The sequence below is a fragment of the Tachyglossus aculeatus genome, chromosome X1 (assembly GCF_015852505.1).
Source record: "Tachyglossus aculeatus isolate mTacAcu1 chromosome X1, mTacAcu1.pri, whole genome shotgun sequence".
In the NCBI taxonomy this organism is placed as follows: domain Eukaryota; kingdom Metazoa; phylum Chordata; class Mammalia; order Monotremata; family Tachyglossidae; genus Tachyglossus; species Tachyglossus aculeatus.
Genome location: NC_052101.1, coordinates 16,383,953 through 16,411,945, shown reverse-complemented (window position 1 = coordinate 16,411,945; position 27,993 = coordinate 16,383,953). Strand labels below are relative to the sequence as shown.

General features: G+C 47.2%; 1 protein-coding gene across 1 annotated transcript in view; it reads right to left on the bottom strand.

The window, feature by feature from the left end:
• The window catches only part of LOC119950061 (xanthine dehydrogenase/oxidase-like), a 53,208-nt gene that overhangs the window by 6,458 nt on the left and 18,757 nt on the right, over positions 1 to 27,993 (bottom strand). The window contains exons 13-32 of the mRNA XM_038772005.1: positions 27,877 to 27,986; positions 27,236 to 27,420; positions 26,891 to 27,065; positions 24,224 to 24,307; positions 23,591 to 23,760; positions 21,597 to 21,720; positions 18,016 to 18,135; positions 17,350 to 17,452; positions 14,713 to 14,837; positions 13,538 to 13,671; positions 13,316 to 13,403; positions 12,507 to 12,593; positions 12,095 to 12,286; positions 11,776 to 11,921; positions 10,409 to 10,490; positions 9,407 to 9,502; positions 7,803 to 7,931; positions 6,268 to 6,342; positions 2,849 to 2,901; positions 1,539 to 1,632 (exon numbers count right to left, since the gene is read on the bottom strand). Coding sequence (XP_038627933.1) covers positions 1,539 to 1,632; positions 2,849 to 2,901; positions 6,268 to 6,342; positions 7,803 to 7,931; positions 9,407 to 9,502; positions 10,409 to 10,490; positions 11,776 to 11,921; positions 12,095 to 12,286; positions 12,507 to 12,593; positions 13,316 to 13,403; positions 13,538 to 13,671; positions 14,713 to 14,837; positions 17,350 to 17,452; positions 18,016 to 18,135; positions 21,597 to 21,720; positions 23,591 to 23,760; positions 24,224 to 24,307; positions 26,891 to 27,065; positions 27,236 to 27,420; positions 27,877 to 27,986 — 2,372 coding nt within the window. The remainder of the gene's footprint in view (positions 1 to 1,538; positions 1,633 to 2,848; positions 2,902 to 6,267; positions 6,343 to 7,802; positions 7,932 to 9,406; positions 9,503 to 10,408; positions 10,491 to 11,775; positions 11,922 to 12,094; positions 12,287 to 12,506; positions 12,594 to 13,315; positions 13,404 to 13,537; positions 13,672 to 14,712; positions 14,838 to 17,349; positions 17,453 to 18,015; positions 18,136 to 21,596; positions 21,721 to 23,590; positions 23,761 to 24,223; positions 24,308 to 26,890; positions 27,066 to 27,235; positions 27,421 to 27,876; positions 27,987 to 27,993) is intronic.

The window sequence follows — 27,993 nt, the reverse complement described above, 5'->3', positions numbered from 1 at the left end:
TACAGATGATAACAGAGGCAAGAGAAGTGATTTAATAATAATAATAATAATAATGGCATTTATTAAGCACTTACTATGTGCAAAGCACTGCTCTAAGTGCTGGGGAGGTTACAAGGTGATCAGGTTGTCCCACGGGGGGCTCACAGTCTTAATCCCCATTTTACAGATGAGGGAACTGAGGCCCAGAGAAGTTAAGTGACTTGTCCAAAGTCACACAGCTGACAATTGGCGGAGCCAGGATTTGAACCCATGACCCCTGACTCCACTGAGCCACGCTGCCCAAGGTCACACAGCAGACACGGGGTGGAGCCAGTACTAGAACCCAGGTCCGTCTGATCCCCAGGCCTGTGATCTATCCACTAAGCCACACATCTTCTTTAATGCAGGGCTCCATCCCTGATCCACTCTCGCTGGAGTGTGTGGGATGGGAGTGGTGGGGAAACAGCAGTTTTCAAGCCTCGGAGCCTCTCTGAAAGCCAAAGTGTAGCTCTCCTGAAAGACACACTGTGCAGCTGTCCACTTCCCAGCTGGGCTTTGCCCCCCACTCCTAGGCCAAGTGGTCCTCCGAGCTGGATTTCCCCACCACCCGTCACTGTCATGTGGCGGGGGGGAGTTTCAGCTATGAACAAGGCGAAGCACTGGCAGTGAGTGGCTGGGAGAGAGAAGGGCCTGGGTAATGTTACTCATCAATCAATAGTATTTGAGTGCAGACTGGCAGAGCACTATACTAAGCTCTGCCAGATTAAGCACTTGGGGGACTACACTGAAGTAACCATGATCCCTGCTCTCAAGGACCATTTCTCACCCTTCTTCTCTCTCCCAGCCCAATGCCATTCACCAACATGGCCATCCTGATTTGTAAACTTTCAAGAACAAACATGCCATTTCACACTTTCCTCTCCACCTCACCAGCTGCACCTGGGTGACACTTTCCAGGAAATGGCAGCCACATCTGGGTGAAATTTTCCAGGAAAATGGCAGCTTCAGGGTATTTTCTGCGCTTAGTACACTAAGCGCTTAGTACAGTGCTCTGCACACAGTAAGTGCTCAATAAATACGATTGATTGATTTTCTCTTTCCTGCTTTAATCCAGAAATCTCCAGCAGTTTGAGACATACTTATTAGGTACTAATGGATCCCTAGGTTAAGTAGCATCACTAGAGAAGCAGCGTGGCTCAGGGGAAAAGAGCACGGGCTTTGGAGTCAGAGGTCATGGGTTCAAATCCCAGCTCCGCCAATTGTCAGCTGTGTGACCTTGGGCAGCAAGTCACTTAATTTCTCTGGGCCTCAATTCCCTCATCCGCAAAATGGGGATTAAGACCGTGAGCCCCCCGTGGGACAACCTGATCACCTTGTAACCTCCCCAGTGATTAAAACAGTGCTCTGCACATAGTAAGCACTTAATAAAATGCTATTATTATTATTATCATCATCATCATCGCTATATACCACATCATTGTCTCTTTACCAGGCCTACAATTTCCTAACAACTCATCTTTCCGGTCCTTTCCCAACAAGAACCATCCCAACAGGCTTACCTTGTATTCACCTGTCAAGCAGTCGATCTCCACTTCAGAGCAAGCCGTGCCAAAGTTGAAGTAGAAAATGGGATTCTCCGAGGTGATCTCAAAGCTGTAGCCCAGGTTAGGAGTCACATAGGGAGGATGGAGAGAAAGAAAAAAGAAAGAGAACTCAGGGCACAATTTAAAAAGATGAAAATACCTGAATGTCAGTCAGATCCAGCCTATCTACTCAAAAGGACCGTTGGAAGGCACAATTCGGCCAGTTCAGCAGGATGTTCCCATCTCTCAGAAGTGGTAGATGAGTCATTCATTTATTTGTTCATTCATCTTTATTGAGCATTTACTGTGTGCAAAGCACTGTACTAAGCACTTGGGAGAGTACAATACACAATAATCAGCCCACATTGAGCATACAGTCTGCAGTGGGACAGACATTAATATAAATACCTAAATAAATAAATAACAGAGACTGTGAGTCCATTGCTGGGCAGGGATTGTCTCTGTTGCCTAATTGAACTTTCCAAGCACTTAGTACAGTGCTCTGCACACAATAAGCACTCAATAAATATGATTGAATGAATGAATGAATGAATATGTATATAAGTGCTGTGGGGTTGGGATGGAGGATCAATAAAGGGAGCAAGTCAGGGCGACGCAGGAGGGAATGGGAGGAGAGGAAACAAGGGCTTAGTCAGGGAAGGCCTCTTTTGCCCTACAACCCCAAAGTTCCTGAAATTCTTTGTTTTGAGCCTTCATCAATTCTCAGGAAAACTTGGGGTGCCAAGTCAGGGCATTTTAAAATTATAATTGTGGTTTTTAAGAGCTTACTATGTGTCAAGCACTGTACTAAGCACTGGGGTAGATACAAGATAATCAGGTCCCACATGGGCTCACAGTCTGAGTAGGGTGAAGAACAGGCATTGAACCCCCATTTTTGCAGATGAGGGAACTGAGGCTCAGGAAAAATTCAGTGACTTGCCAAAGGTCACACAGCAGACAGTTTGCAGAGCTGAGATTAGAACCCAGGTCCTCTGACTGCCAGACTCGTGCTCTTTCCACTAGGCCACACTGCTTCCCATTGAAGAGAAGACATGGGATCTCTGTAAGGTCACTTCAGATGCCCATAGCACTTCACAGGGGCCCAGGTCAGGGACAATCGGAGGGTCGATCACCACTACCATGAGCCTATTTCCAAAGTTCGAGGGCTCCCAGGGGATTCCCAGGGAGAAATCAAACTGCAAATGCTCAGGATCGGCACAGATAGCATTAATGTTTCCCCCAAGCCCTGGGCATGATAGACCTGGGATGAGTCACTCCACACTCACTTGTAAAATCCTGTCGCTGACAAGCTCACAGGAGCCATGTAGGCGGCGTTCACCTGAGGGAGAGAGAGCATGCTTACATAGGCTTCTATAAGCTCCTTGTGGGCAAGGATCGTCTATTCCTCCTCTAATGTAGTTAGTGAATGCTTCCTGTGTGCAGAGCACTGTACAAAATGCTTGGGAGAGTACAACATAACAGAGTTGGTACAGATTTCTCCTGCCCACAACAAGTCTACAGTATCGAACTCTCCCAAGTGCTTAGTACAATACTCTGCACATAGTAAGCGCTCAATAAATACCATTAACTGGAGAAACTAGAGCATTCTGGAACGCAACTAGAAACCAGCACTGGGTCCCGCCTCCAGAACAGGGCAGCTAGCCCCGCTGAGAAAATAGACCCATAAATTTGCACACAGTAAGCGCTCAATAAATATGATTGATTGAATGAATGAATAAATTCAGCCACATCTTTCCCTGGGACCAGGTCAGCATCACATCATCCCTGGAAAACTGTCCAGACCAACAGTCACATGGCAGGGACAGCAGCTAATGGTATTCCTCGACATAATAATAATAATAATAATAATAGTAATAATGGCATTTATTAAGCGCTTACTGTGTGCAAAGCACTGTTCTAAGCACTGGGGAGGGTACAAGGTGATCAGGTTGTCCCACGGGGGGCTCACAGTCTTAATCCCCATTTTATAGATGAGGTAACTGAGGCACAGAGAAGTTAAGTGACTTGCCCGAAGTCATACAGCTGACCATTGGCAGAGCTGGGCTTTGAACCCATGACCTCTGACTCCAAAGCCCGGGTTCTTTCCACTGAGCCACGCTGCTTCTCAAAACACTGTTCTAAGCGCTGGGGGGGGATACAAGGTAATCAGGTTGTCCCACTTGGGGCTCACAGTCATAATCCCCATTTTACAGATGAGGTAACCGAGGCACAGAGAAGTTAAGTGGCTTGCCCAAGGTCACACAGCTGACAAGTGGCGGAGCCGGGATTCGAACCCATGACCTCTGACCTCCACGCCCGTGCTCTTTCCACTGAGCCACGCTGCTTCCACAGTTTAAAATGCTCTCGTCAACCATCCATCGAGAGTCGAAAGGACTTGGGAGAAGGAATCAGCAGCGGGGTATCTGACAGCAGATTTGGTCTAAGTGAAGTCTTGTGGGGCAGGTCTGTGTGGAATCAATCAATCAATCAATCGTATTTATTGAGCGCTTACTATGTGCAGAGCACTGTACTAAGCGCTTGGGAAGTACAAATTGGCAACATATAGAGACAGTCCCTACCCAACAGTGGGCTCACAGTCTAAAAGGGGGAGACAGAGAACAAAACCAAACATACTAACAAAATAAAATAAATAGAATAGATATGTACAAATAAAATAAATAAATAAATAGAGTGAAAAATATGTACAAACATATATACATATATACAGGTGCTGTGGGGAAGGGAAGGAGGTAAGATCGGGGGGATGGAGAGGGGGACGAGGGGGAGAGGAAGGAAGGGGCTCAATCTGGGAAGGCCTCCTGGAGGAGGTGAGCTCTCAGCAGGGCCTTGAAGGGAGGGCAGGAAGAGGGCAATGTTCATGACTGGTTCCCTTGTCCCTCCTCTCTAATCCAGGCTCTATACTCCCACAACCTCCTTTCCCCCATCCCTCTTCTCCTTCTCTCTTGAACCCTCCCCCTCTGTGCCCCTCTCCCCTTTACATCCATTCCCTCTCCATCAACCCCTACTTGCTCTGAGTCCCTTCCACTGTGCTTCACACACACTCTGTGAGATATTCTTGCTTTTTTTTAATAGCATTTGTTAAGCACTTACTATGTTCCAGGCACTTTACTGAGCGCTGGAATGGACATAAGCTAATCAGGTTCCACATATAGTCCATTTCCCACATAAGGCTCACAACCTTAATCCCATTTTACAGATGAGGTAGCTGAGGCCCAGAGAAGTGAAGTGACTTGCCCAAGGACACACAGTAGACATGTGGTGGAGCTAGAATTAGAACCCAGGTCCTTCTGATTCCCAGGCCCGAGTTCTATCCATTAGGCTAAGCTGCTTCTTCTACATTCTGTAGAACCAGTTATCATTGTTATGGATTTTGTTAAGCATTTGCTATGTCTCAAATACTGTTCTAATCACTGGAGTAGATACAAGTTAATTAGGTTGGACACAGTCATTCAGGAGAAATAGGAACAAGGAGCTTCTTTTATACTGTAAGCCCACTGTTGGGTAGGGACTGTATATGTTGCCAACTTGTACTTCCCAAGTGCTTAGTACAGTGCTCTGCACACAGTAAGCGCTCAATAACTACGACTGATTGATTGATTGAGCAGAGCTGGGGAAGGTGTCTCTTTCTATCAAGCATCATGGGGCAGGGATTGTCCCTCTTTATTGCTGTATTGTACTTTGCAAGGGCTTAGTACAGTGCTCTGCACACAGTAATAGCTCAATAAATATGATTGAATGAATGAATGAGAGAGAGCATTCATTCATTCAAGCATATTTATTGAGCACTTACTGTGTGCAGAGCACTGTACTAAGCGCTTGGGAAGTACAAGTTGGCAACATATAGAAACGGTCCCTATCCTACCGCGGGCTCACAGTCTAGAAGGGGGAGACAGACAACAAAACAAAACATATTAACAAAATAAAATAAATAGAATAAATATGTACAAATAAAATAGAGTAATAAATATGTACCAACATATATACAAATATACAGGTGCTGTGGGGAGGGGAAGGAGGTAAGGCAGGGGATAGGGAGGGGGAGAAGGGGGAGAGGAAGGAGGGGGCTCAGTCTGGGAAGGCCTCCTCAGAGAAGCAGCATGGCATAGGGAGTCAGAAGGTCATGGATTCTAATCCCGGCTCCACCATTTGTCTGCTGTGTGACCTTGGGAAAGTCACTTCACTTTTCTGGGCCTCAGTTACTTCATCTGTGAAATGGGGATTGAGACTGTGAGACCCACATGGGACCGGGACGGTGTCCAACTCAATTTGCCTGTATCCACCCCAGCACTTAGTACAGTGACCGTCATATATTAAGTGCTTAACAAATACCATCAGTGTTATTATCCATCAATGGTATTTATTGAGCAGTTACTAGGTGCAGAGCTCTGTTCTAACCTCTTGGGAGAGTACAATACAGCAGAGTTGGTAGACACTAAATCCCTCCCTGCAAGCTTCCATTCATTCAATTGTATTTATTGAGCACTCACTGTGTGCAGAGCACTGTACTAAGCGCTTGGGAAGTCCAAGTTGGCAACATATAGAGACGGTCCCTACCCAACAGCGGGCTCACAGTCTAGAAAGCTTCCACTTACCTGCCTCTCTGTTGAAAGTCTGAATAATAATTATGAGAAGGAAAAATGATTCTCCCCTTCCAGTGGTGACCAGATGTGAAAGAAGAACTCACCCATTCTTCCCAAGAGCCCTTGGGGTTTTTCTCCTTGAACGGCTTCAGCCTTTGCAAAATGGTTTGACACGCAGCCTAAGAGGGAAACACAGCAGCAGATGGATCACTGACTTCCCGCCCAAGGCCAAGGCAGAACTTATCTAGGCAAACAGAAGCAGTGAAACTGCCAATGCAATCAGTACCGTCCTGCCAATGCTGCCACAGCACGTATCAAAGACTGAGCGGAACAGAGAGCAGAACGGAGCGTGTGGGCCCTCACCGACTAGGGCACTGAGAAGAGAGGTAAGAAAATCACTCACTCCCCTCTGCTCCTTCACCACTCATCCTCTAATCCACCCTTCTTTAGAAATCATCTTCTTTTACACTCACCTGGTTCTGCAATCCTCATCCATACTGTTGCCTCAGCTTCCTCTTCTCTCCTATCCACTGGCATTGTCCCCCGATCTCTCACACTTCCTCTCCATGCCCTTCCGCCTCCCTCGTCCTGTCTCTCCCCGATCTTTGCCCCTCCCCTCATCGTCCCCTATGTAGCCCCTATAGCACTCTCTCCCCTCCTGCTCTGCTTTCCTCTCCTCCCCTCCCACTTTGTTTCTCCGTACCTCACCCTTCACTTTGAGCTCCCCTCACTCTCTGCTCTGCAGCCTCTTGCTCTCCACTTCCCTCACTCCCTACATACTCTACACCTTCATCTCGCTCTCCCTCCTGGCTCTTGAGCTCCTTCTTTCTCCTCCCCTACCACTTTGCCCCCACCCCCCTCGCTCTGCTCCCCCTTGCTCTCCCTTTCCTGCTGTCACTCTTCCCCCATCCCCATCCCCCCCAGGTGCTCAGACTCAGACAGAGATCCTAGAGCTGTTGACGCTGCAGATGGTTCCCATGGGCTACTTCACTAAAGTTCCTTCCTTGTCAAGGAGGAGTGGGGTCCCATGTCACCTGCAGGTGCTTGTCTCCACCAACACAGTCTTAATACTTAACAAAAGTACTTAATACTTAGCCACTTGTCTGCCACGTGACCTTAGGCAAGTCATTTAACTTGTCTATGGCTCAGTTACCTCATCTGTAAAGTAGGGATTAATACTGAAAGCCCCACGTGGGACATGGACTGTGTCCTACCTCATAAACTTGTGTCTACCACACGACTTAGTATAATGTCTGGCACATAAGTGCTTAACAACTACCATTTAAAAAATTGAGTTCAAGGGACCAGAAACGATATTTGTACCACCACGTAGTTAGGTAGAGGCAGGGCAGGAGTTAATATGGTTTCAGGAGGACCAGCTGTAGATTCTGGTGAAGTCTACTGAACTTCTGGTATAGGATCAGTCATTTCCATGGCCATGAGACCAGATATTTGCTCTCATTTTCCCCTCCTCCTCCCATTTTTCCAACAGGAACTAAAGATGGCAAGGATCCCTGAATTCTTTAACCTTGCAACTGGACCTGATGGAAGAGTCTGAGGAGCAGGTACATGGGGAGATCCTCACACCCTACAAGACCAGGCCGGCCCAGACAGCTGGGCTTCTCAGCCGTGTCCATACCTGGATGGCCATCCCATTGATGTCCGCGCTGACGGAGGCGGCCGTCGGGGAGGTGTTGGGCACCGTTCTGGTGCTCGTCTCACAGGTGTAGATCTTGGACATCGGAATTCCCAGGACTCTGTTGGCCACCTGCAGGACAGGAAGGGCCCGGATGTCTCGGGATGCAATCAATCAAATGACAATACTTATTGAGCACCTATTGCACACAGAGGATACTACAACAGAGTTTGTAGGAATGGTCTCTACCCTTGAGGTGCTCACAATCTAGTGGAAAAGGTGGATGTTAAAATTATTTAGAGCCACGAGGAAGGAGAGTGGGGTATGGGAGGTTCTGAATACTTGAGTGCTCAGGTGGCGAGAAGTGCTGAAGTAGCAGCAGTGAAGGAGATTAGAAATTAATCCAGAAAGACTTCCTGGAAAAATCTGACTTCAGCAGAAGGGCTTTGAGGACAGAGAATTATGGTGAGTCAGATTTTAGTGGACAGAGAGAGGAGGGCAGGAGAAATGGGAATGAGGCATAGTGGGGAGGGCAGCGTGAGAAAAACAAAACAGTGTAAGCTTGGATGGAGTGGGAGAAGCACTAAATTCCCTTGCCCCCTCCTACCTCACCTCACTACTCTCATACTACTATCCAGCCTGCACACTTTGCTCCTGAAATGCTAACCTTTTCACTGTACCTCACACTCACCTATCTTGCCACCTACCTCTTGCCCACGTCTTTCCTCTGGCCTGGAGCACCCTCCCTTTTCATATCTGACAGAAAATTACCCCTCTTTAAAGCCTTATTGGAGGCACATCTCCTCCAGAAGGCCTTCTCTCACTAAACCCTTTTTTCCTCTTTCTTCCACTCCCCTGACTTGCTTCCTATATTCATTCCCCTTCCTGGCCCCCAGCACAGAGAAGCAGTGTGGCCAGAGAAGCAGCGTGGCTCAGTGGAAAGAGCCCGGGCTTGGGGGTCCGAGGGCACGGGTTCAAATCCCGGCTCCACCACTTGTCAGCTGTGTGACCTTGGGCAAGTCATTTAACTTCTCTGAGCCTCAGTTCCCTCATCTGTAAAATGGGGATTAAGACTGTGAACCCCACGTGGGACAACCTGATCACCTTGTATCCCCCCCAGCGCTTAGAACAGTGCTTCACACATAGCAAGTGCTTAACAAATGCCATCATTATTAGTATATCCATAATCCATTTATTTATATGAATACCTGTTTCCTCCTCTAGACTGTAACCTCATTTTGGGTAGGGAATGTGTCCATCACATTATTATATTGTACTCTCCCAAGTGCTTAGTACAGTGCTCTGAACACGGTAAGCACTCAATAAATATGACAGACTGACTGATTGGGATAAGAATGTGGATAAAGTGAAAGGAGGAGAGCTGATTGAGTGGTTAACAGCAGCACAGAGCAGGGCTACCCCTGCCATTTCTTCTCCAGCAGCCTCTGTCCCTTCAGACCAGCTCGAAAACACTGATAGGAGCAAAAAAAAAGCATCTGAATGGTGTTGGGTGGCATCGTTCACCAGCAAAAATAGTGTTACCTTTGGACTAGCGATGGGGTGGCAGATGGCGAATTGGCACTCAAGACTTTTCTGGGGCTGCTTACCTGGATCATCTTGGTGTAAAGTCCTTGGCCCATCTCAACCCCACCGTGGGTAAGAAGCACCGAACCATCCGTGTACACGTGCACCAGAGCACCACCCTGTGAGAAGAGAGTTGGACCTCCCCAGTGCCATCACAAAAGAGCTAGGACATCCCAGCCCCCAACAGCATGGTGTCCAATCGAGCCCCCTAATTTAGATCAGCCAAGCCCTTTTCTCCTCTGTCTGGCCTGGAACTCCCTCCGCATCCATTTGCAACAGACCATGGCCCTTCCTACCTTCAAACACTTTTTAACAGTACATCTCCCTCAATGGGCCTTCTCCAATTAAGTTGGGTTTTTTTAATGGTATTTGCTAAGCTATATACCAGCCACTGGGGTAGATAGAAGCTAATCAGCTTCCATAACCCACATGGGGCTCACAGTAATAATAATAATAATGATGATGGTATTTGTTAAGCGCTTACTATGTGCAAAGCACTGTTCTAAGCACGGGGGAGGTTGCAAGGTAATCAGGTTGTCCCATGGAGGGCTCACAGTTTTAATCACCATTTTACAGATGAGGTAACTGAGGCACAGAGAAGTTAAGGGACTTGCCCAAAGTCAGACAGCTGATAGTTGGCGGATCTGGGATTTGAACCCATGACCTCTGACTCCAAAGCCCGTGTTCTTCCACTGAGCCATGCTGCTTCTACTCATCTCCATTTTACAGATGAGGTGGCTGAGGCACAGAGATGTTTAGTGACTTGTCCAAAGTCACAGAGCAGGCAGGTGGTGCAGCCAGGATTATAAACTTAGTCCACGAACTCCCAGCCCTGTGCTTTTTTCACTAGGCCACACTGCTTTTCTCAGATGGGCCCCCTGCACACTAAGGCTCTGGGAGAATTTTCAAGGTTGTCCCCATTGAATTGCAACCCTGAATACCCAACGGACACACACACACACACACACACACACACAAACCCAGCCCATCTTGAAGACTATCCCAGGGAAAACCTGAGCAATCACCTGGTTTAGGAAGGAAGGTTCGTAGCCGGGCCCAAATTTGTTGGGAATTATGGCCAATCCTCTCTTCTTCCAACGATTCTCCCTGAGGAAAGTCAGCACCATTACTAGGAAAACCTCTCTTTTTCATCAGGTCTTTTGACCTAAAACCCAGGCCACAGTCTTGATGAACACCAGACACACAGACACACCCATCCCTCCCCTCTGTTCATTTCCAAAGATGACAGAGAGATCCAATCAGTGAATGGATAGGGCTGCAAAGGGGTGCCTGGAGGTGAAGTCTGTCCTTTGTCACACTGATGTTTTTGAACTTATAATGCCTATCGCTGTTTTCAAATCTGCCTCAGGTCTCCCTATATTCCCAAAGCCTCTGCCCAAATAGAACACCCCCTGCCCTGATTATCTCACCCCAGGCACATCTGTTTGCTAGGCTTCTCTACATCTTCAAACATCTGTCTCTACTTGCAAACACCCTCGCCATTCTGGAAGTGTTGTGAGGAAAAACCAACAAGATTTGGCGACAGACTGAATATGGGTATAGAAAAAGGAGGCATCAGTAATAATACCCATGTTATGGGCTTCGGAGACTTAGAAGATGGTGGTGTTTTCTACTGTGTATGGAAAATTAGGTGGAGGAAAGCATTTGAAAGAGGTGAGTAGTTTGACTTTAAATATATTGTACTTCTAGACTGTGAGCACGTTGTTGGGTAGGGACCATCTCTATATGTTGCCAATTTGTACTCCCAAGGGCTTAGTACAGTGCTCTGCACACAGCACTCAATAAATATGTTTGAATGAATGAATGAATACTTGAGGTACACATGAGGAACAGTTGCTTTTGATTCTGAAAACTTCAAACTCTTCAAAAATATTTTGAGCCCTTCGAGGGACAGGGGCTATATCTAATTCCCAATTGGGTATTCATTCATTCATTCAATCAATCGCATTTATTGAGCAATTCCTGTGTGCACTGAACTTAGCACTGAACTAAGCACTTGGGAAGTACAAGTTGGCAACATATAGAGACGGTCCCTACCCAACATCGGGCTCACAGTCTAGGAGGGGGAGACACAACAAAACAAAACATGTGGACAGGTGTCAAAATCGTCAGAACAAATAGAATTAAAATAGAATCATTTACTACAGTGCTCACCATTACTACTACCATTATTACTACTACTACAACAACTGCTACTGCTGCTGCTACTACTTTTACTATTGAAAATTGACAAGATGGGTCCTCTTGACAGTCACCTCCAAACCACAGAACCCTCCCAAAGCACGATAGGTGCCTCACAACCCAAAAACCAAGATATTTTGTCCTTCTTCCTCCATCTCTAAACATCCCCTCCTTGTCCCCTCCTGCTGACCTGTTAAACTTCTCAACCTCCATCCGCCTGGCGTGGTACTGGGAGCTCTCCAGGCATTCAGACCAGCACCGGGACAGTGTGAAACCCTCCAGTTTCTGGTTGAAGTGAGTCAGGTCTCCATCCTCGTACATGTTCAACCTCCGCACCTGCCCCAAGGCAGACAGAACAATGACTGCCAAGCCCTATCTCCACCAAACTGACCAAGCTGTCCTGCTCTTCCCTCAGAGGAAGGAAGTCAGAGCAACCAGTGGTCTTTATACCAGTGGACAGATCAGCACAGTCCTCCACATGCAGTGCCCAAAGACTCTCTGCCTCTTACTTCCTCAGGTGGGCGGCCACACTTCATGACAACTTCACTCATCCAGGACTCGGTGATTATCATCGCCTGGGGCCCCCCGAAGCCCCGGAAGGCCGTGTTGGAGGGCAGGTTGGTCTTGCACAGTTTCCCGGTGCCCCGGATGTTGGGGATTTTATAGCAATTGTCTATGTGGTATAAAGCTTTGTTCATGACCTGTTCAATGAGAAGGGAACACAGGAAGGAACTCCAGATTTTTATTTCTTTCTATTCAAAGGGTCTCAAAAATTAGACTAGGGTCTAGTTTCCTTCATTCCTAGGTCTGTTTCTCTGATTTCTGCTGAGCCACCTGAGCTCAATTCTTTAAAGCTTGTTCATGAAGGAACTGTATTGAGTCTTCTCCAAACACAGGACCAAAGAGGTTGGTCTTACTTACGCTCTCAGAGAACTCTATAGAGTTGCCTGCGTTGCTGTAGTGGTCGATCTCCAAAGCCACGACTCTCCCATCCTTCATGAAGCCAACCTAATCCAAAAATAAGTACCTCAGTTACCATCTCTTGATGATGATGATGATGATAGCATTTATTAAGCGCTTACTATGTGCAAAGCACTATTCTAAGCGCTGGGGAGTTTACAGGGAGATCAGGTTGTCCCACAGGGGGCTCACAGTCTTCATCACCATTTTACAGATGAGGGAACTGAAGCCCAGAGAACTGAAATGACTTGCCCAAAGTCATACAGCTGACAATTGGTGGAGCCGGGATTTGAACCCATGACCCCTGACTCCAAAGCCCGGGCTCTTTCCACTGAGCCACACTGTTCTCTGTTCTTCTTGTAACTTCCCCTCCCATTTCTACCCACACAGGAAACCCCAAGGGATAGGAAGGGGAACTGAGAATTTCCTTTAAAAAAAGGGTGTGTTGAAGGAACAATATAAACTCGAGAGCTACTCAAAAAAACCCTGAGCTAGGGGAAAATTTTCCCATAGGCACCCAAATTTGGGTGTGGGGTAAAGACAAGGAGGAGAAAACACAGTTTTCAACCCTACTTTCCCATAGTGCTTTGCCTGCAATGTCACCCCCACTTCTTAGGCAGAGAAGACAGAGGCTCAAGGAGATGAAAGGATTGACACTTCATCACCTTTCTCACCCACCATCTCAGTGAGAAAGTGGCAGAGCTGGAATTGGAACACTTGTTCATTGCTTTCCTCTCTGACTCCTAAGGTCAGTCCCCTCCATCCCGTACCTTATAGCGGGCCATGAAGGGATGCCTTCCGCCCGTCACCAGCATGTCCTCATTTCGGTCCAGCATGCAGCGTACGGGGCGGCCGGTCCTGGGAAAGACATCGCTACCTTTACCATCTTCCCGGACTCTCCCACCCTGCTCCCAGGCCCAATTCCACCTTTAGACAACCGAGAAGTTGTTTTCTTCAGCCTGCTCTATTTTCTCTCTGGCTTGGCATCTTACTTGTGGGCTCCCACAGCAACCACTGTGCTCAGCAGTGCGCTTCTGGGATCTTTCCCTCCAAAGCCTCCTCCCAGTCTCTTCACACGAACTGTGATCCGGTTGAATGGGACGCCCAAGGCCCTGGCAACAAAATCCTATGGGAAGAAGGCATCAGTTGGGATGGATCGTTTCAGCAGGAGGAATGACAGGAGGGCTTCATCTGGCTGGATGCCACTCAAAACCAACCTTGCCCGCTCCCATGGGACAGCTCCACTCCCAAAAGAGAGGCAGTTCCAGGGCAGACCATCCTGCCTGAGCCTTTACACTAGACCTGAGGGCTCTCTGGGAGGCTGAACAAGAACTCTGGAAAGTAGCACTGCAGGATGTTCCAGGACAGATTTGTGCTTGTTGCACTACGATGTATTAATCAAGAAAAATTCTTCAAGAAGATGTGATGAGCCGCTTATATTGGCTCTTGATAGATTGTATTCATAGTTTAAATTGTGAAGTCACCCGATCTTGCAACCAGAGGAGCAGCTCTAGCAGGGAGAGGGAGGTGGGACTTGTCCCTGGAGCTGATTCCCTGCAGGGTTCGGGAGAAAGAGTCAGTTTGAGGACACATGTGGATTGTGAGGGTAGGGAGTGGACCAGAGGGGTTTTGTAAATTGAAGAGGTTCTCACCCAGCTCCTTGAAAGAGATATTGCCCATCTTGGGAATTTCCTTCCAAACACCTCAGCCCTGGGAGCTGCCACCCCTCCAGGGGACAGAGAGGTTGCTCTGGCAGGGGCAGCAGGGGCAGAATCTCTAATATGACTGAGCAGACCACCCACTGGGGACACACATGGGGAATAATCAATCGGTGGTATTTATTGAGTGCTTACTGTCTACAGAGCATTGTTCTAAGTGCTTGGGAGGGTACAATACAGGAGAATTAGCAGACATATTCCCTGCCCATAATGAGCTTGCAGTCTAGAGGAGAAAATGCCAGGCGGGTGGCAGACTGCATCATATGGCTGGCAGAGATCAATCATAGGGGACGCAGCACCATATTGGGTCATAGTTCAACCCCTTCTACTAGAAACTGATAGATGTCGTAAGACACCCCATAATCGAACCAAACATCTCTGATGAAAGTCGCACCTCCATTGAGGCCCCTGCTGGATTCAACCTTAAGTGGATTGTTAGCAGGCATTACCTGAAGGCTCATTGGGCACTGTGTGGACACAAAAAGCTCCATCTCTCCTTCTTCGCCTTTCGGAACGGCAATACAGCTATGAGTCTCCAGGTAAAAGTGCTCCTGCCCACCAACGTGCACCTCTCCTAAACAAATGAAAACAGTTGATGGGTCAGTGCCCTACACTGTGATGTTGCATTAATTTCTTTCTCCTCACTGGTCTCCCTGACTCCAGGCTCTCCACTCTCCAGTTCATACTTCACTCTGTGCCCAGGTCATTTTTCAAAAACGTTGCCGTACACACATTTCTCTCCAAAAACCTCAGATGGCCACCCAGGTACTTGCTGAATAAGCAGAAACTCTTGACCATTGACTTTTTAAAGATATTCGTGAATAATAATGATAATATAATATAATATTATTATAATATAATATAATATGATGATAATATGATAATATAATAGAAGCAGTGCGGTTCAGTGGAAAGAGTCCGGGCTTTGGAATCAGAGGTCACGTGTTCAAATCCCGGCTCCGCCAATTGTCAGCTGGGAGACTTTGGGCAAGTCGCTTAACTTCTCTGTGCCTCAGTTACCTCATCTGTAAAATGGGGATTAAGACTATGAGCCCCACGTGGGACAACCTGATCACCTTGTATCTCCCCAGTGCTTAGAACAGTGCTTTGCACATAGTAAGTGCATAACAAATGCCATCATCATCATCATCATAATAATAATGGCATTTACTAAGCGCTTACTATATGCAAAGCACTGTTCTAAGCACTGGGGAGGTTACAAGGTGATCAGGTTGTCCCACGGAGGGCTCACAGTCTTCATCCCCATCTTACAGATGAGGTAACTGAGGCCCAGAGAAGTGAAGTGACTTGCCCAAAGTCACAAAGCTGACAACTGGAGGAGCTGGGATTTGAACCCATGACCTCTGACTCCAAAGCTCAGGCTCTTTCCACTGAGCCATGCTGAGCTTGCACTCTAGAAGGGGAAACAGTATAAATAAATTTATAATAATGTACCTATGTAATAGGTACATAGATGCCATGGGGCTGAGGGAGGGGTGAATAAAGGGTTGCCAATCCAAATGCAAGGGTGACAAAGAAGGGAGTGAGATAAAGGGAAATGTGGGCTTAGTTGGGGAAGGCCTCTGGAGAAGATGTGTTTTTCCTAAGGCTTCAAAAGTGGAGAAAATGATCATATATCAGACATGAAGAGGCCAGGCCAGAGTCAGGACATGGGCGAGAGGTCAGTGGTGAGCTAGACAAGATAGAGATAGGGAGTCAGCAAGGAGGCTGATGCAACAATCAAGGCAGGATAGGATAGTGCTTGGATTCGCGTGGTAGCAGTTTGGATGGAGCGGGAAGGGCGGATTTTAGCAGTGTTGTGAAGGTTGAACTGATAGGATTTGGTGACAGATTGAATATGTGGGTTGAATGAGAGAGATGAGTTGACAATAACGCTAAGTTTGCGGGCTTGTGAGACAGGGAGCATGGTGGTGCCATTTACAGTGATGGGAAAGCCAGGGAGAGGTGCGGGTTTGGATGGGAATATGAGGAGTTCCGTTTTGGACATGTTAAGTTTGGGATGTTGGCAAGATAGCCACTAAGAAATGGCCTGAAACCAGGAGGGAATGAGAGAATGTAGAGAAGGAGAGAGATCGGGACTGGAGATGCAGATCAAGGAACTTACAACCTCGTTTGGGAGATGTACATTGAAATAAATTACAGATACAGGAAGTAGCAGACTAGAAGGCTATCTACATAGGGCCGTGGGGATGGGATGAGTATGAGTGTTTAAGGGGTACAGGCCCAAATCTAGGCAAAGCACTAGGGAGGGAAAATAGGGTAGGGAAATGAGAGGTTAGTCAAGCAACTTACCCATGTTCACCTCCCGCTATACCTCAGTTCGCACTCTTCTTTCCTTTCAAACTAATCTACTCATTGTGCCTTGTTTCTATTGCCTCCAACCTCATGCTCCTCTGTCCTTTGAAATCTGATAGATCACAGTTCTCCCTATCTTTCAAGCCCTTCTGACATATCACAACCCGCTCCCCCCACCCCCAGGAAACCTTCCCCGATTAAATTAGGAAGGCTTCCCTGATTAGAGAAGCAGCATGGCTCAGTGGAAAGAGCACAGGCTTGGGAGTCGGAGGTCATGGGTTTAAATCCTGACTCTGCCAATTGTCAGCTGTATGACTTTGGGCAAGTCACTTCTCTGTGCCTCAGTTACCTCATCTGTAAAATGGGGATTAAGACTGTGAGCCCCCCGTGGGACAACCTGATCACCTTGTAATATCTCCAGTGGTTAGAACAGTGCTTTGCACGTAGTAAGTGCTTAATAAATGCCATTATTATTATTATTATTATTATTAAACTTGAATTCCCTTTGTTCATATCCCCTAAACTGCCTTTTCTGCACTTCTGTGCCACCTAAGCAGTTGTCTATTCCCACCCTTCCATAGCACATTTGTGCATGTCTTGCATACTCTATTACTTAAGCACTAACTTAAATATTTTTTCTTCCACCTCCGATTGATTGATCGATTGCTTGATTCCTCCCTGGGCCCCACGATCAGTCATTTGGCTTCTGTTCAGACTAGGCTCAGCCTCGATCGCCACGCTCAGGGCTGGGCAAGACAATTTTCCGGTACCTTCAAGGATGTGATCGGCTTCAGCAAAACCCTTCTGAAGGTCTCCTTTCTCCATCTTCGGCAGATAGGAAGTCTTATGAAAGGACTTATTCTTTATGGCATCCTAAGAAAAGAGTAACACATTCAGATTTCCATACCAGTTCATAATAATCATTGTGGTATTTGTTAAATATCTGCCAAACACTTGTACTAAGTACTGGGGTAGATACAAGATAATCAGGTTGGACACCGTCTCTGTCCCAAAAGGGCTTCACATTCTAAATGGGAGAGTGAGTGGGTACTGAATTGTCATTTTAAGGTGAGGGAACTGAGGGCAAGTGAATTGCTCAAAGTCACGACAGCCGGCAAATTGTGGGGCCAGGATTAAAACCCGGATTCTTTCCACTAGGCTATACTGCTTCCCTGTTGGAAGAGCAAGAAGATAAGTAGTGCTCAGAGCGTCAGCCCCCTGTGCCTCCTGCCCATCATGGTCACTGGGGTAAAGGGAGGGAGGTCACTGGAAGAGTCAGGTAACAGGCTAGATGCCACCTCTTTCCTCCAGAGGAAATTCCACAACCACGCAGAGGGATCGAGCCCTGTGACAAGCAACCACTGAGCTGGAAAGCAGTTTGGGGAGGATGGGGTGGGCAGCGAGGGACAGGGAGGGCAGGGCCAGAAGTAGCCCACCTCCATCGAGATGATCGCCGGGAGCTCCTCGTAGGCAATCTTCACGGCTTGGGCGGCTCTCTGGGCGTGCTCAGGGGTGTCGGCCAACACGGCTCCAATAATGTGCCCGACGCAAGTGACCTACCGGTAGACACATAGACTCCATTGCTACCTCCCAGCAGAAAACCCAGAAAGGCCAAGCTCCCTTTGCCCCTCACCCATTTCACTTCCTCCTGACTTGCAAAAACTCATCCCCAAGCCTTCTCTTTCCTGGCTCCCAGCCTTTTCTCCATTTGTTCCTCCTCTGCCTCTCATCTGCTCTCGAGGCCACTCCCTACCCCCACACCCTCCAACTCCCAGCTGCAGCTGTGCCCTATGGAACCCATCCCTGCTGATTGCTCTCTCCCTTTTCTCCACAGCTGGAGTTTCACTTCCCCCAGGCAGCTTTCCCCAGTTGACCTTGGCAGTTGCCCCAAACTCCAGCACGGTGGATCCTGGAACCTCTCATCACCCATTCTTGTGCCTCTGGATGTTTATTTTGATTATGAGCTTGACCGTCTTGTCTCCCCTATTAGAACGTGAACTCCCTGAGGGAAAGGGCTCTATACATTCTCTAATACTGCCATCATCAGCATCATCTTCATCATCATTTCTAGTATTGTGTACCTAAACTGTGCAAAGCCTTACACTAAAAGCTGAAGGGAATTACGGACGGAGGAGCCTACTAACTAAAGGGGGAAATCAAGTAAATCAATCAATCATATTTATTGAACACTTATTGTGTTCTGAGTACTGTACTAACCAGTGGGAAAGTACAATATAGCAATAATAATACTTATTATTATTATAAGAAGCAGTGTGGCTCAGTGGAAAAAGCACGGGCTTTGGAGTCAGAGGTCATGGGTTCAAATCCTGGCTCCACCAATTGTCAGCTGTGTGACTTTGGGCAAATCACTTCACTTCTCTGGACCTCAGTTCCCTCATCTGTAAGATGGGGATGAAGACTGTGAGCCCCCCGTGGGACAAACTGATCACCTTGTAACCTCCCCAGCGCTTAGAACAGTGCTTTGCACATAGTAAGTGCTCAATAAATGCCATTATTATTATTATAGTGGTATTTGTAAGCACTTACTATGTGCTAGGCACTGTATCCACTGGGGTGGATACAAGAAAATCAGGTTCGACACAGCCTCTGTCCCATGTGGGGCTCACGGTCTCAATCCCCATTTTACAGGTGAGGTAACGGAGGCCCAGAGAAGTGAAGTGATTTGCCCAAGGTCACACAGCAGACAAGTGGCGGAGCCGGGATTAGAACCCATGACCTTCTGATTCCCAGGCCCTGCTCTATCCACTACACCATGCTACAGAGTTAGTATACATTGCATAAAAGAAAGAAGATTATTCCTTAGTTATGAGATAAAAATATGTCCATTGTGTTCTTTGATTATTGAGGAAGTTGTAGGAGCATTTGACTAAAACTTGTGAGAGCTATTCAAGGAGGGCTTCATGGAGCAAGTGATTTTTCCGAAAGTAGGGACTGTATCTGATCACCTAGTACTTACTTCAGCACTTTGCAAAATGTGAGAAACCTAGAAACTGCTTAATAAATATCATTAGTGATTAATTAATAGAGAGGGAATCTGGGTTCATTGGGAGGATACAGATGGGATGAGTCCCAAATCTACATCTTCAATCCTGATCTCTCTCCTTCTCTGCAGTCTCGCATTTCCCCCGTCTTTAGGACATGTCTACTTGGATGTCCCTCTGACATTTCAAATTTAGCATGTCCAAAACAGAACTCTGCATCTTCCCACCCAAGCTCTGTCCTCCCCATGGTTTTCCCATCACCGTAAACAGCACTACCATCCTTCCTGTTTTAACCTTGGCATTATCCTCGACTCATCTCTCTCATTCAACTCACTTATTCAATGTCACAAATCCTGTTGGTTCAACCTTCACAACTTCACTAAAATCTGTCCTTTCTTCTCCATCCAAACTTCTCCCATGTTAATCCAAGCACTTATCCTGCCCTCTTTTGGTTATCATGTCAGCCTCCTTGCTGAGCTCCTTGCCTTCTGTCTCTCCTCACTCCAGTCCAACCTTCATTCCACTGCCCGGATCATTTTCTACAAAAATGATCAGTCCCTTATCCTCCCCATCCTCAAGAACCTCCAGGGGCTGCCCATCCACCTCTGCATTAAACAGAAACTCCTTACCACCGGTTTTAAAGCATTCATGGATTCATTCATTCAATCATATATATTGAGCACTTACTGTGCAGGACACTGTACTAAATGGTTGAGAGAGGAAAATACAACAATAAACAGACACAGTCCCTGCCCATAACAAGCTTAAAGCATTCAATCAGCTTGCCCTCTATGACCTTACCTCACTGCTCATCTACTACAACTTCACTTCACTCCTCTAATGCCAAACTACTCACTGTATCTCAATCTGGGCTATCTTGCTGCTAACCTCTTGCCCACATCCTGCCTCTGGCCTGGAATGCCCTCCTTCTTCATATCTGACAGACAATCATTCTCCTCCAAGAGGCCTTCCCCAACTAAACCCAAATTTCCTCTTTTCCCACTCCCTTCTCTGTTGCCCTTGGACTTAGATTTGCTCCCTTTATTTACTCCTTCATCAGCCCCACAGCACTTATGTATACATACATTATTTATTTATTCAAAGTAAAGTCTATCTCCCCCTCTAGACGGCAACCCTTTTCTGGGCAGGGAACGTGTCTACCAATTCTGTTAAATTGTACTCTCTCAGGTGCTTAGTACAGTGCTCTGCACAGAGTAAGCATTCAAAACATGATTGGTGAGAAGGAATGGGGTAAACAATGAGTTGGAAGAGGGTTGCCAGGGTTGATTAGGAGATTTACTGGGAGGAACAGGTAGACAATAGATGTGGAGTTCCTGACATTGCATCAGACACATTGAGGAGGCCCAAAATATGCTCGTTGATTGACAAGTCGGAAATCTGATTTGAGATACTGATGATTGAATGAATGAATGAATGAATCTTCCAGACTGTGAGCCCGCTGTTGGGTAAGGACTGTCTCTATATGTTGCCAACTTGTACTTCCCAAGCACTTAGTACAGTGCTCTGCACACAATAAGCGCTCAATAAATGTGATTGATTGAATGAATGAATGAATGTCGCCAAAGCCCTTAGACTTCAGTCAGCTGTTGGCACCTTTTGCCCAAGGGCTCCTCCACCAGGTTTGCTCGGTTGAATCAACCTTTCCTTTCACTCCTTGGGATCGCATTAGAGTAGAATGAAATGGATTTCCAGGAATAGTTTAGACCAGAGCAACCCGGCAGCTCAGGACCTTGGTTGGCCCCTCCATCCCTGCTGGAGCGAAAGGCAGTGAAAATTGCCCCATCGGCTAGCTGCTCTACCCGCCTGGAAGAAAAGGGAGTGAGCAGGTGCCTGCAGTTGAGGCCCAGGGCTGCAGTCAGCCCCTTCAGCCATGTGCCGTGGGATGATTGAGACCCAGGCTTGGGGGCTGCAGATAAAGGGACTGGAGATGGACCACCCCCCTCTGGGGTCTCTGGCAGGACCGCGGCTCAGGGAGAGAAAGACCCAAACGCTACCTCATCATCTGCAAAGACCGTCTCATCATTCTCTAGTCCAGTGATGTTGCTCCCAGGAACGTCAGCAGCCGAGAGAAAGTGGACAAATCCTGGGATTTTCTGAGCTTCTGAAGCATCAATAGACCTGGAGGGAGGAGTCACATGAGCGGTGAAAGAGAGAAAGGGAAAGAGGCTGCAGAAAATCCACTACTCATGTCCCTTCTCTCAGCCTAACTGCATCCTTGGGAGTATGTGATGGACAGACACTATCATGTCTGCGACCCAGATTTGGAAACTGAGGCTAAGGGGCAGCTAGATACACAAAGCCCCAATCAACTACTACTACTAATAATAATGTTGGTATTTGTTAAGCGCTTACTCTGTGCCAAGCACTGTTCTAAGCACTGGGGTAGATACAAGGTAATCAGGTTGTCCCACATGGGGCTCACAGTCTTCATCCCCATTTTACAGATGAGGAAACTGAGGCCCAGAGAAGTGAAGTGACTTGCCCAAGGTCACACAGCTGACAAGCGGCAGAGCCGGGATTAGAACCCATGACCTCTGGCTCCCCAGCCCGGGCTCTTTCCAATGAGCCACGCTGCTTCTCTGGGCTATTCTATACTATTCACTGGGCATGTCTGATGGACCAAGAGGCCTAATTTAGTCAATTAGTGAGAATAATAATAATAATGGCAATTATTAAGCACTTACTATGTGCAAAGCACTGTTCTAAGCTCTGGGGAGGTTACAAGGTGATCAGGTTGTCCCTCGGGAGGCTCACAGTCTTAATCCCCATTTTACAGATGAGGTAACTGAGGCCCAGAGAAGTTAAGTGACTTGCCCGAAGTCACACAGCTGACAACTGGAGCAGCAGGGGTTTGAACCCATGATCTCTGATTCCAAAGCCCGGGCTCTTTCCACTGAGCCACACTGTTGCCTGACACAGAGTAAGCACTTAACAAGTACAATAAAATTAAAACAAAGAATTAGGATTTCTGATGCTTGTATTCTAATCAGAAGGAGCACACAGTACCCCTAGGTTTGTGGGGAGTTTTATCCCTTGACCACAGCCCCACAGGGAAGCAGCATGGCGTAGTGGATAGAACACCTGACTGGGATTCAGACGGTCATAGGTTCTAACCCTGATTCCACCACTTACCTGCTGTGTGACCTCCGGCAAGTCACTTCACTTCTCTGTACCTCAGTTACCTCATCAATCAATCAATCAATCGTATCTATTGAGCGCTTACTATGTGCAGAGCACTGTACTAAGCGCTTGGGAAGTACAAATTGGCAACACATAGAGACAGTCCCTACCCAACAGTGGGCTCACAGTCTAAAAGGGGGAGACAGAGAACAGAACCAAACATACCAACAAAATAAAATAAATAGGATAGAAATGTACAAGTGAAATAAATAAATAAATAAATAAATAAATAGAGTAATAAATATGTACAACCATATATACATATATACAGGTGCTGTGGGGAAGGGAAGGAGGTAAGATGGGGGGATGGAGGGGGGGACGACGGGGAGAGGAGGGAAGGGGCTCAGTCTGGGAAGGCCTCCTGGAGGAGGTGAGCTCTCAGCAGGGCCTTGAAGGGAGGAAGAGAGCTAGCTTGGCAGAGGGGCAGAGGGAGGGCATTCCAGGCCTGGGGGATGACGTGGGCCGGGGGTCGACGGCGGGACAGGCGAGAACGAGGTACAGTGAGGAGATTAGCGGTGGAGGAGCGGAGGTTGCGGGCTGGGCAGTAGAAGGAGAGAAGGGAGGTGAGGTAGGAGGGGGCGAGGTGATGGAGAGCCTTGAAGCCCAGGGTGAGGAGTTTCTGCCTGATGCGCAGATTGATTGGTAGCCACTGGAGATTCATCAGTCAAGTAAGGATTAAGCCCCATGTGGGACAGGGACTGTTTCCAACCTGATTACCTTGTATCTACTCCAGTGCTTAGAATAGTGCTTGACACAAAGTAAGTGCTTAACAAACACCATCATCATCATCATCATCATCATCACTCACTTGATCCTGGCGTGGGCCTTGGTGCTGGTGACCAGCCTCAGGTAGAGCTCGTTGGAAAACAGAGGGATGTCGTCGCAGTACACAGCCTCCCCAGTGGCCTGCATGGCCGCCGCGAGATGGGCCAAAGGCCGGCCCACCATGTCTTCCTCAGACTGACCCTTGGGCACTTCCTGGGGACAAAGCGGGGCCAATCAGATTCTGGGAAGACTCCGCGGGAAGGTTTTTCTGAGCCACTCTGGTGGTCACGGTCTGAGCCCTTTGACCTGGCGATGATGGGACTGAGAAAGGAAAAGGTGAGAAGAATGCCGGAGACAACGGAGGAGAAGCAGGATGGGGAAAACTCCATTCCCCCTTCCACCCATCTACTGGAGGAAGAGGGAGGAAACACAGGGGAACAATTGGGAGCAAGAACAGTGACTGCAGGATTCCAGAGAAGAGACAGGAAGATGAAAACAAACTAGTGATCACAGAAGCTTCTTCTCCCAAGGAATGGATCTGCCAGAGAAAGAATCGCTTTTGGATCTGCCTCTCACCCCTACAATGCTACAGTAGGGCCAGGGTCAAAGCCTGTTGCTAGCCAGAACAAAAGATGCCGGAGTTTGGGATTTGGGAGCTGTGGCCTCCTCTACTAACCTGGAAGAGCTGGACGTTGACTGTGGGATGCTTCTGGAAAGGTGTCACGGCGCTGAGCCAGGTGGGGTCCAGGCGGCCGCACTTCTGCAGAAGACAGGGAGCAGAATGCAGAACAGGTCACGGTTTGAAATCCAGCCACTTAAAGCTTCCCAGTTTGTAAAAATGGTGAATGGGTTCATCAATCAATCAATCATATTTATTGAATGCTTACTGAGTGCAGCGCACTGTACTAAGCACTTGGGAGAGTACAATAGAAGCAGCGTGGACTATTGGAATGAGCACGGGCCTAGGGGTCAGGGGATCTGGATTCTAATCACAGCCTTGCCACTTGCCTGCTATGTGACCTTGGAAAGTCACTTGCCTGTGCCTCAGTTTCCTCATCTGTAAAATGGGGATTAAGACTGTGAGCACTCTGTGGGACAGGGACTGCATCCAACCCAATTATCTTGCATCTACCCTAGTAGATACATAGTGAGTTTTTAACAAATACCACAATTATCACTATTATTACAATATAACAGCAGCAAAGCAGCGTGACTCAGTGGAAAGAGCACAGGCTTTGGAGTCAGAGGTCAGGGGTTCAAATCCCGGCTCCGCCACTTGTCAGCTGTGTGACTTTGGGCAAGTCACTTAACTTCTCTGTGCCTCAGTTCCCTCATCTGTAAAATGAGAATTAAGACTGTGAGCCCCCAGTGGGACAACCTGATTATCTTGTAACCTCCCCAGCACTTAGAACAGTGCTTTGCACATAGTAAGCGCTTAATAAATGCTATTATTATTATTATTATTATAACAGAGTTGATGTACATGTTCTGTCTCTCTTTGAGGAAAGAGGCTGGCAGGTCTGCTCTGACCCTCTTCTGAGTACCATGTCAGAGACACTATCCCACTCTGCTGATCAGCTATGCAACAATAATTAGAAAGATCTTCCTTCCTACAAATGACCAATTAATCAATCAATCAATGGTATTTATTGAATGTTTACTAAGTGCTGAGCACTGAACTAAGTGCTTGGGAGAGCACAATACAACAGAATTAGCAGACATGTTCCCTGCTTATAATGAGCTTATAGTCTAGAAGAGGAGACAGATATTGATATAAATAAATGATTCATATTATATATTATAAAGATATCTACATAAGTGCTGTGGGGTACGGACTGGGGCAAATATCAAATGCCCAAAGGTCACAGATTCAAGTGTATACAAAGGGAGAGAATGGAGCTCAACCCAAATCCCAAATAGGTTCATCTCACAGATCCTCTATGAACCCCATGGCTCACTTAAGGGAAGCAGCAAGGCCTAGTGGAAAGACCATTGGCCAGGGGTAGTCAAAAGACCAGGGTTCTAATCTCGGCTCTGCCACTTGTCTGTTGCGTGACCTTGGGCTAGTCACTTAACTTCTCTGGGCCTCAGTTCCTTAATCTGCAAAATGGGGATTCAAAACCTGTTCTCCCTCATACTTATACTGAGCCCCAAGTGGAACCTGATTATCAGTACAGTGTTTGACACTTAGTAAGTGCTTAAAAAATACCATAATTATATTTATTTATGTATATACATACAAAGCATATATATATATATATATATATATATATATATATAAATATATCTTTGTAGGCATATTTGTTCTTTGTTTCTGAAGGTGAGATTATTGATGGTAAGTCCTTATCTACACATGTGGCCTAAAAGACTGACGTGTGACCGACACATAGCTTACATATGCACAGATCTTAATAGCAGCCATAAACTCTCTACTCCTTAGTAGCAGGGTTGTCTTTTCTTTGGAGTGATCTGTATTATATTCCGGGATCCGAGCTCTGGAGTGGAAATCCTGGTCTCTTCCATAGGTCCACAGTGACTATGAAAGCTGACACTACTGGTTTAGGCAATCAGTCAGTCAATAGTATATTATTGAGCATCATTTGTGTGTACAACACTAGGCTAAGCACTTCAGAGAGTACAAAAGAAGAAGACAATGTCCCTGTCCTTGATGAGTTTATAATCCAGTAGGAAAGACAAGGAGAAATAGCATATTTATAATACTGGTATTTATTAATGGCTACTCCCTACCAAAACCAGTGTGCTAAGCAATTTGTGTAGGCAAAAAATAATCAGATAGGACATGGTTCCCACCGTACATGGGACTCATATATAATAAATAATGTGAGGAGATTTTTTTATCATCATTTCACAGATGAAGAAACTGAGGTCCAGAAAACTTAAGTGACTTGTCCAAGGTTACCCAGAAGGCCAGTGGCCAATTTGGGAGGGGTCGCCTGTGGCACCTACTCTTTCCCCAGGCCTGAACACAGCAAGAGTTTAGAAAAATGATAAATTAATAAAGAAAGGGATAAAGAAAAGAAGCAGGTGAATGGATCGAGACATAAATACTAAGACAGTGACCGGGATGGTGGAACTAAAGACTACATTCCTTGCTTGGTCCCAAGACTCTTTGAAGCAAAGAGACTGCACTCAGTCATGGGGGATGAGAGCAAGAGCCTTTCTGACATCTACTGACTTGGCCTACGTCACCCTGGTCTGCCTGGTGGAGCCAGACGGTGGTGAGCTCCCCTCTCTCCCACCCTCGAGTCTTTGGCCATAATAACTCCGGTGAACAGAGACGCAAGATTCAAGGGAGCCTGCTTTGGCCCCAAATGCCACTCACCCCTCTGGCGCTGCTTTTGTTGAGTTTCTGGAGTACCGAGAGGTAAAACTTGAAGAAGAAGCTGAGGGTCAGCGTGCGCCGGAACTGCACCATCCCTCCCCGTGCATCGGGAGCCAAGCGGAGCTCCTCCTCCAATCCAGCACACACGTCTGCCAGCAGCGACTCATCCCAAAATCTGCCAAGGGAAAGAGGAGGGAAAACCTGAGAGAGGCCCAAGGGAGGGACAGAAGGCAGGGGTCCCAGTCCACGGGCAGCCCAGGAAAGTGGAAAAATGACAGATGGGATGGCGGTGGCTCTTTTTTACCACCCACTCCATTACAGGATGGCCATTTTGGATTCTCTCACCTTCCCGTCTGCTTTCTGCTGGTCTCCAGGGCCTGAAGGGTTTTATCTCCCAGTCCGCCAAAGCTCATCTCCAGCTTCTCTACCTGAGTGGTATCCTGCTTAAACAGGACCCTCATTCCACAGGTCACCTTGGCAAAGTCGTCATCATGGCGGGAGATTTGCTTGAAGGCTGAGAAGTATTCATTCTAGAACAAACAACAAACTTCCAACACCAGGGAGCAGGGAGGATTCGTTGGTGAAGCAATAAACATCAGGGTAGTACGTTGTGTGACTTTGGGCCCCTCACTTTTCCTCTCTGCTTGAGAGGCTGGGATAAATACTGATCTGCCCACTTCCTCCATGGCAGTCTTCCCAGGGCGAAGAGTGTCAGTGCTTCTTCGATCTCTAGACCCTCCAAATGAAGGGGAAATGATGGCAACTTCAGCAAACTGGAGATCTGAGCGGGAGAATTGCTCTGCCTGATCACGACCCGCAGAGGGATAATTCCTCGAAGTTGGCAAAATTCTGGATCAAACACTGGTCATTAAGGCAAAGAGCAAGTAACACTTTAGCTTAATGACCCGTCAACTAAGACCCCAGGCTCGGGTTCAAATGCCCAGCTGGGTCATTAGCATCCTGGTCCTGTGGATTCCTGCCCTCACCTTTTGGCTGTAGGGGATCTCAATGGAGAGCAGTATCTCTTGTGGGGTGAGGATCATCCTTCTGAAGCCAGTAAAGAATGTGTGGTCCATCCGGACAGTTCTTCTCTTTCCTGGGAA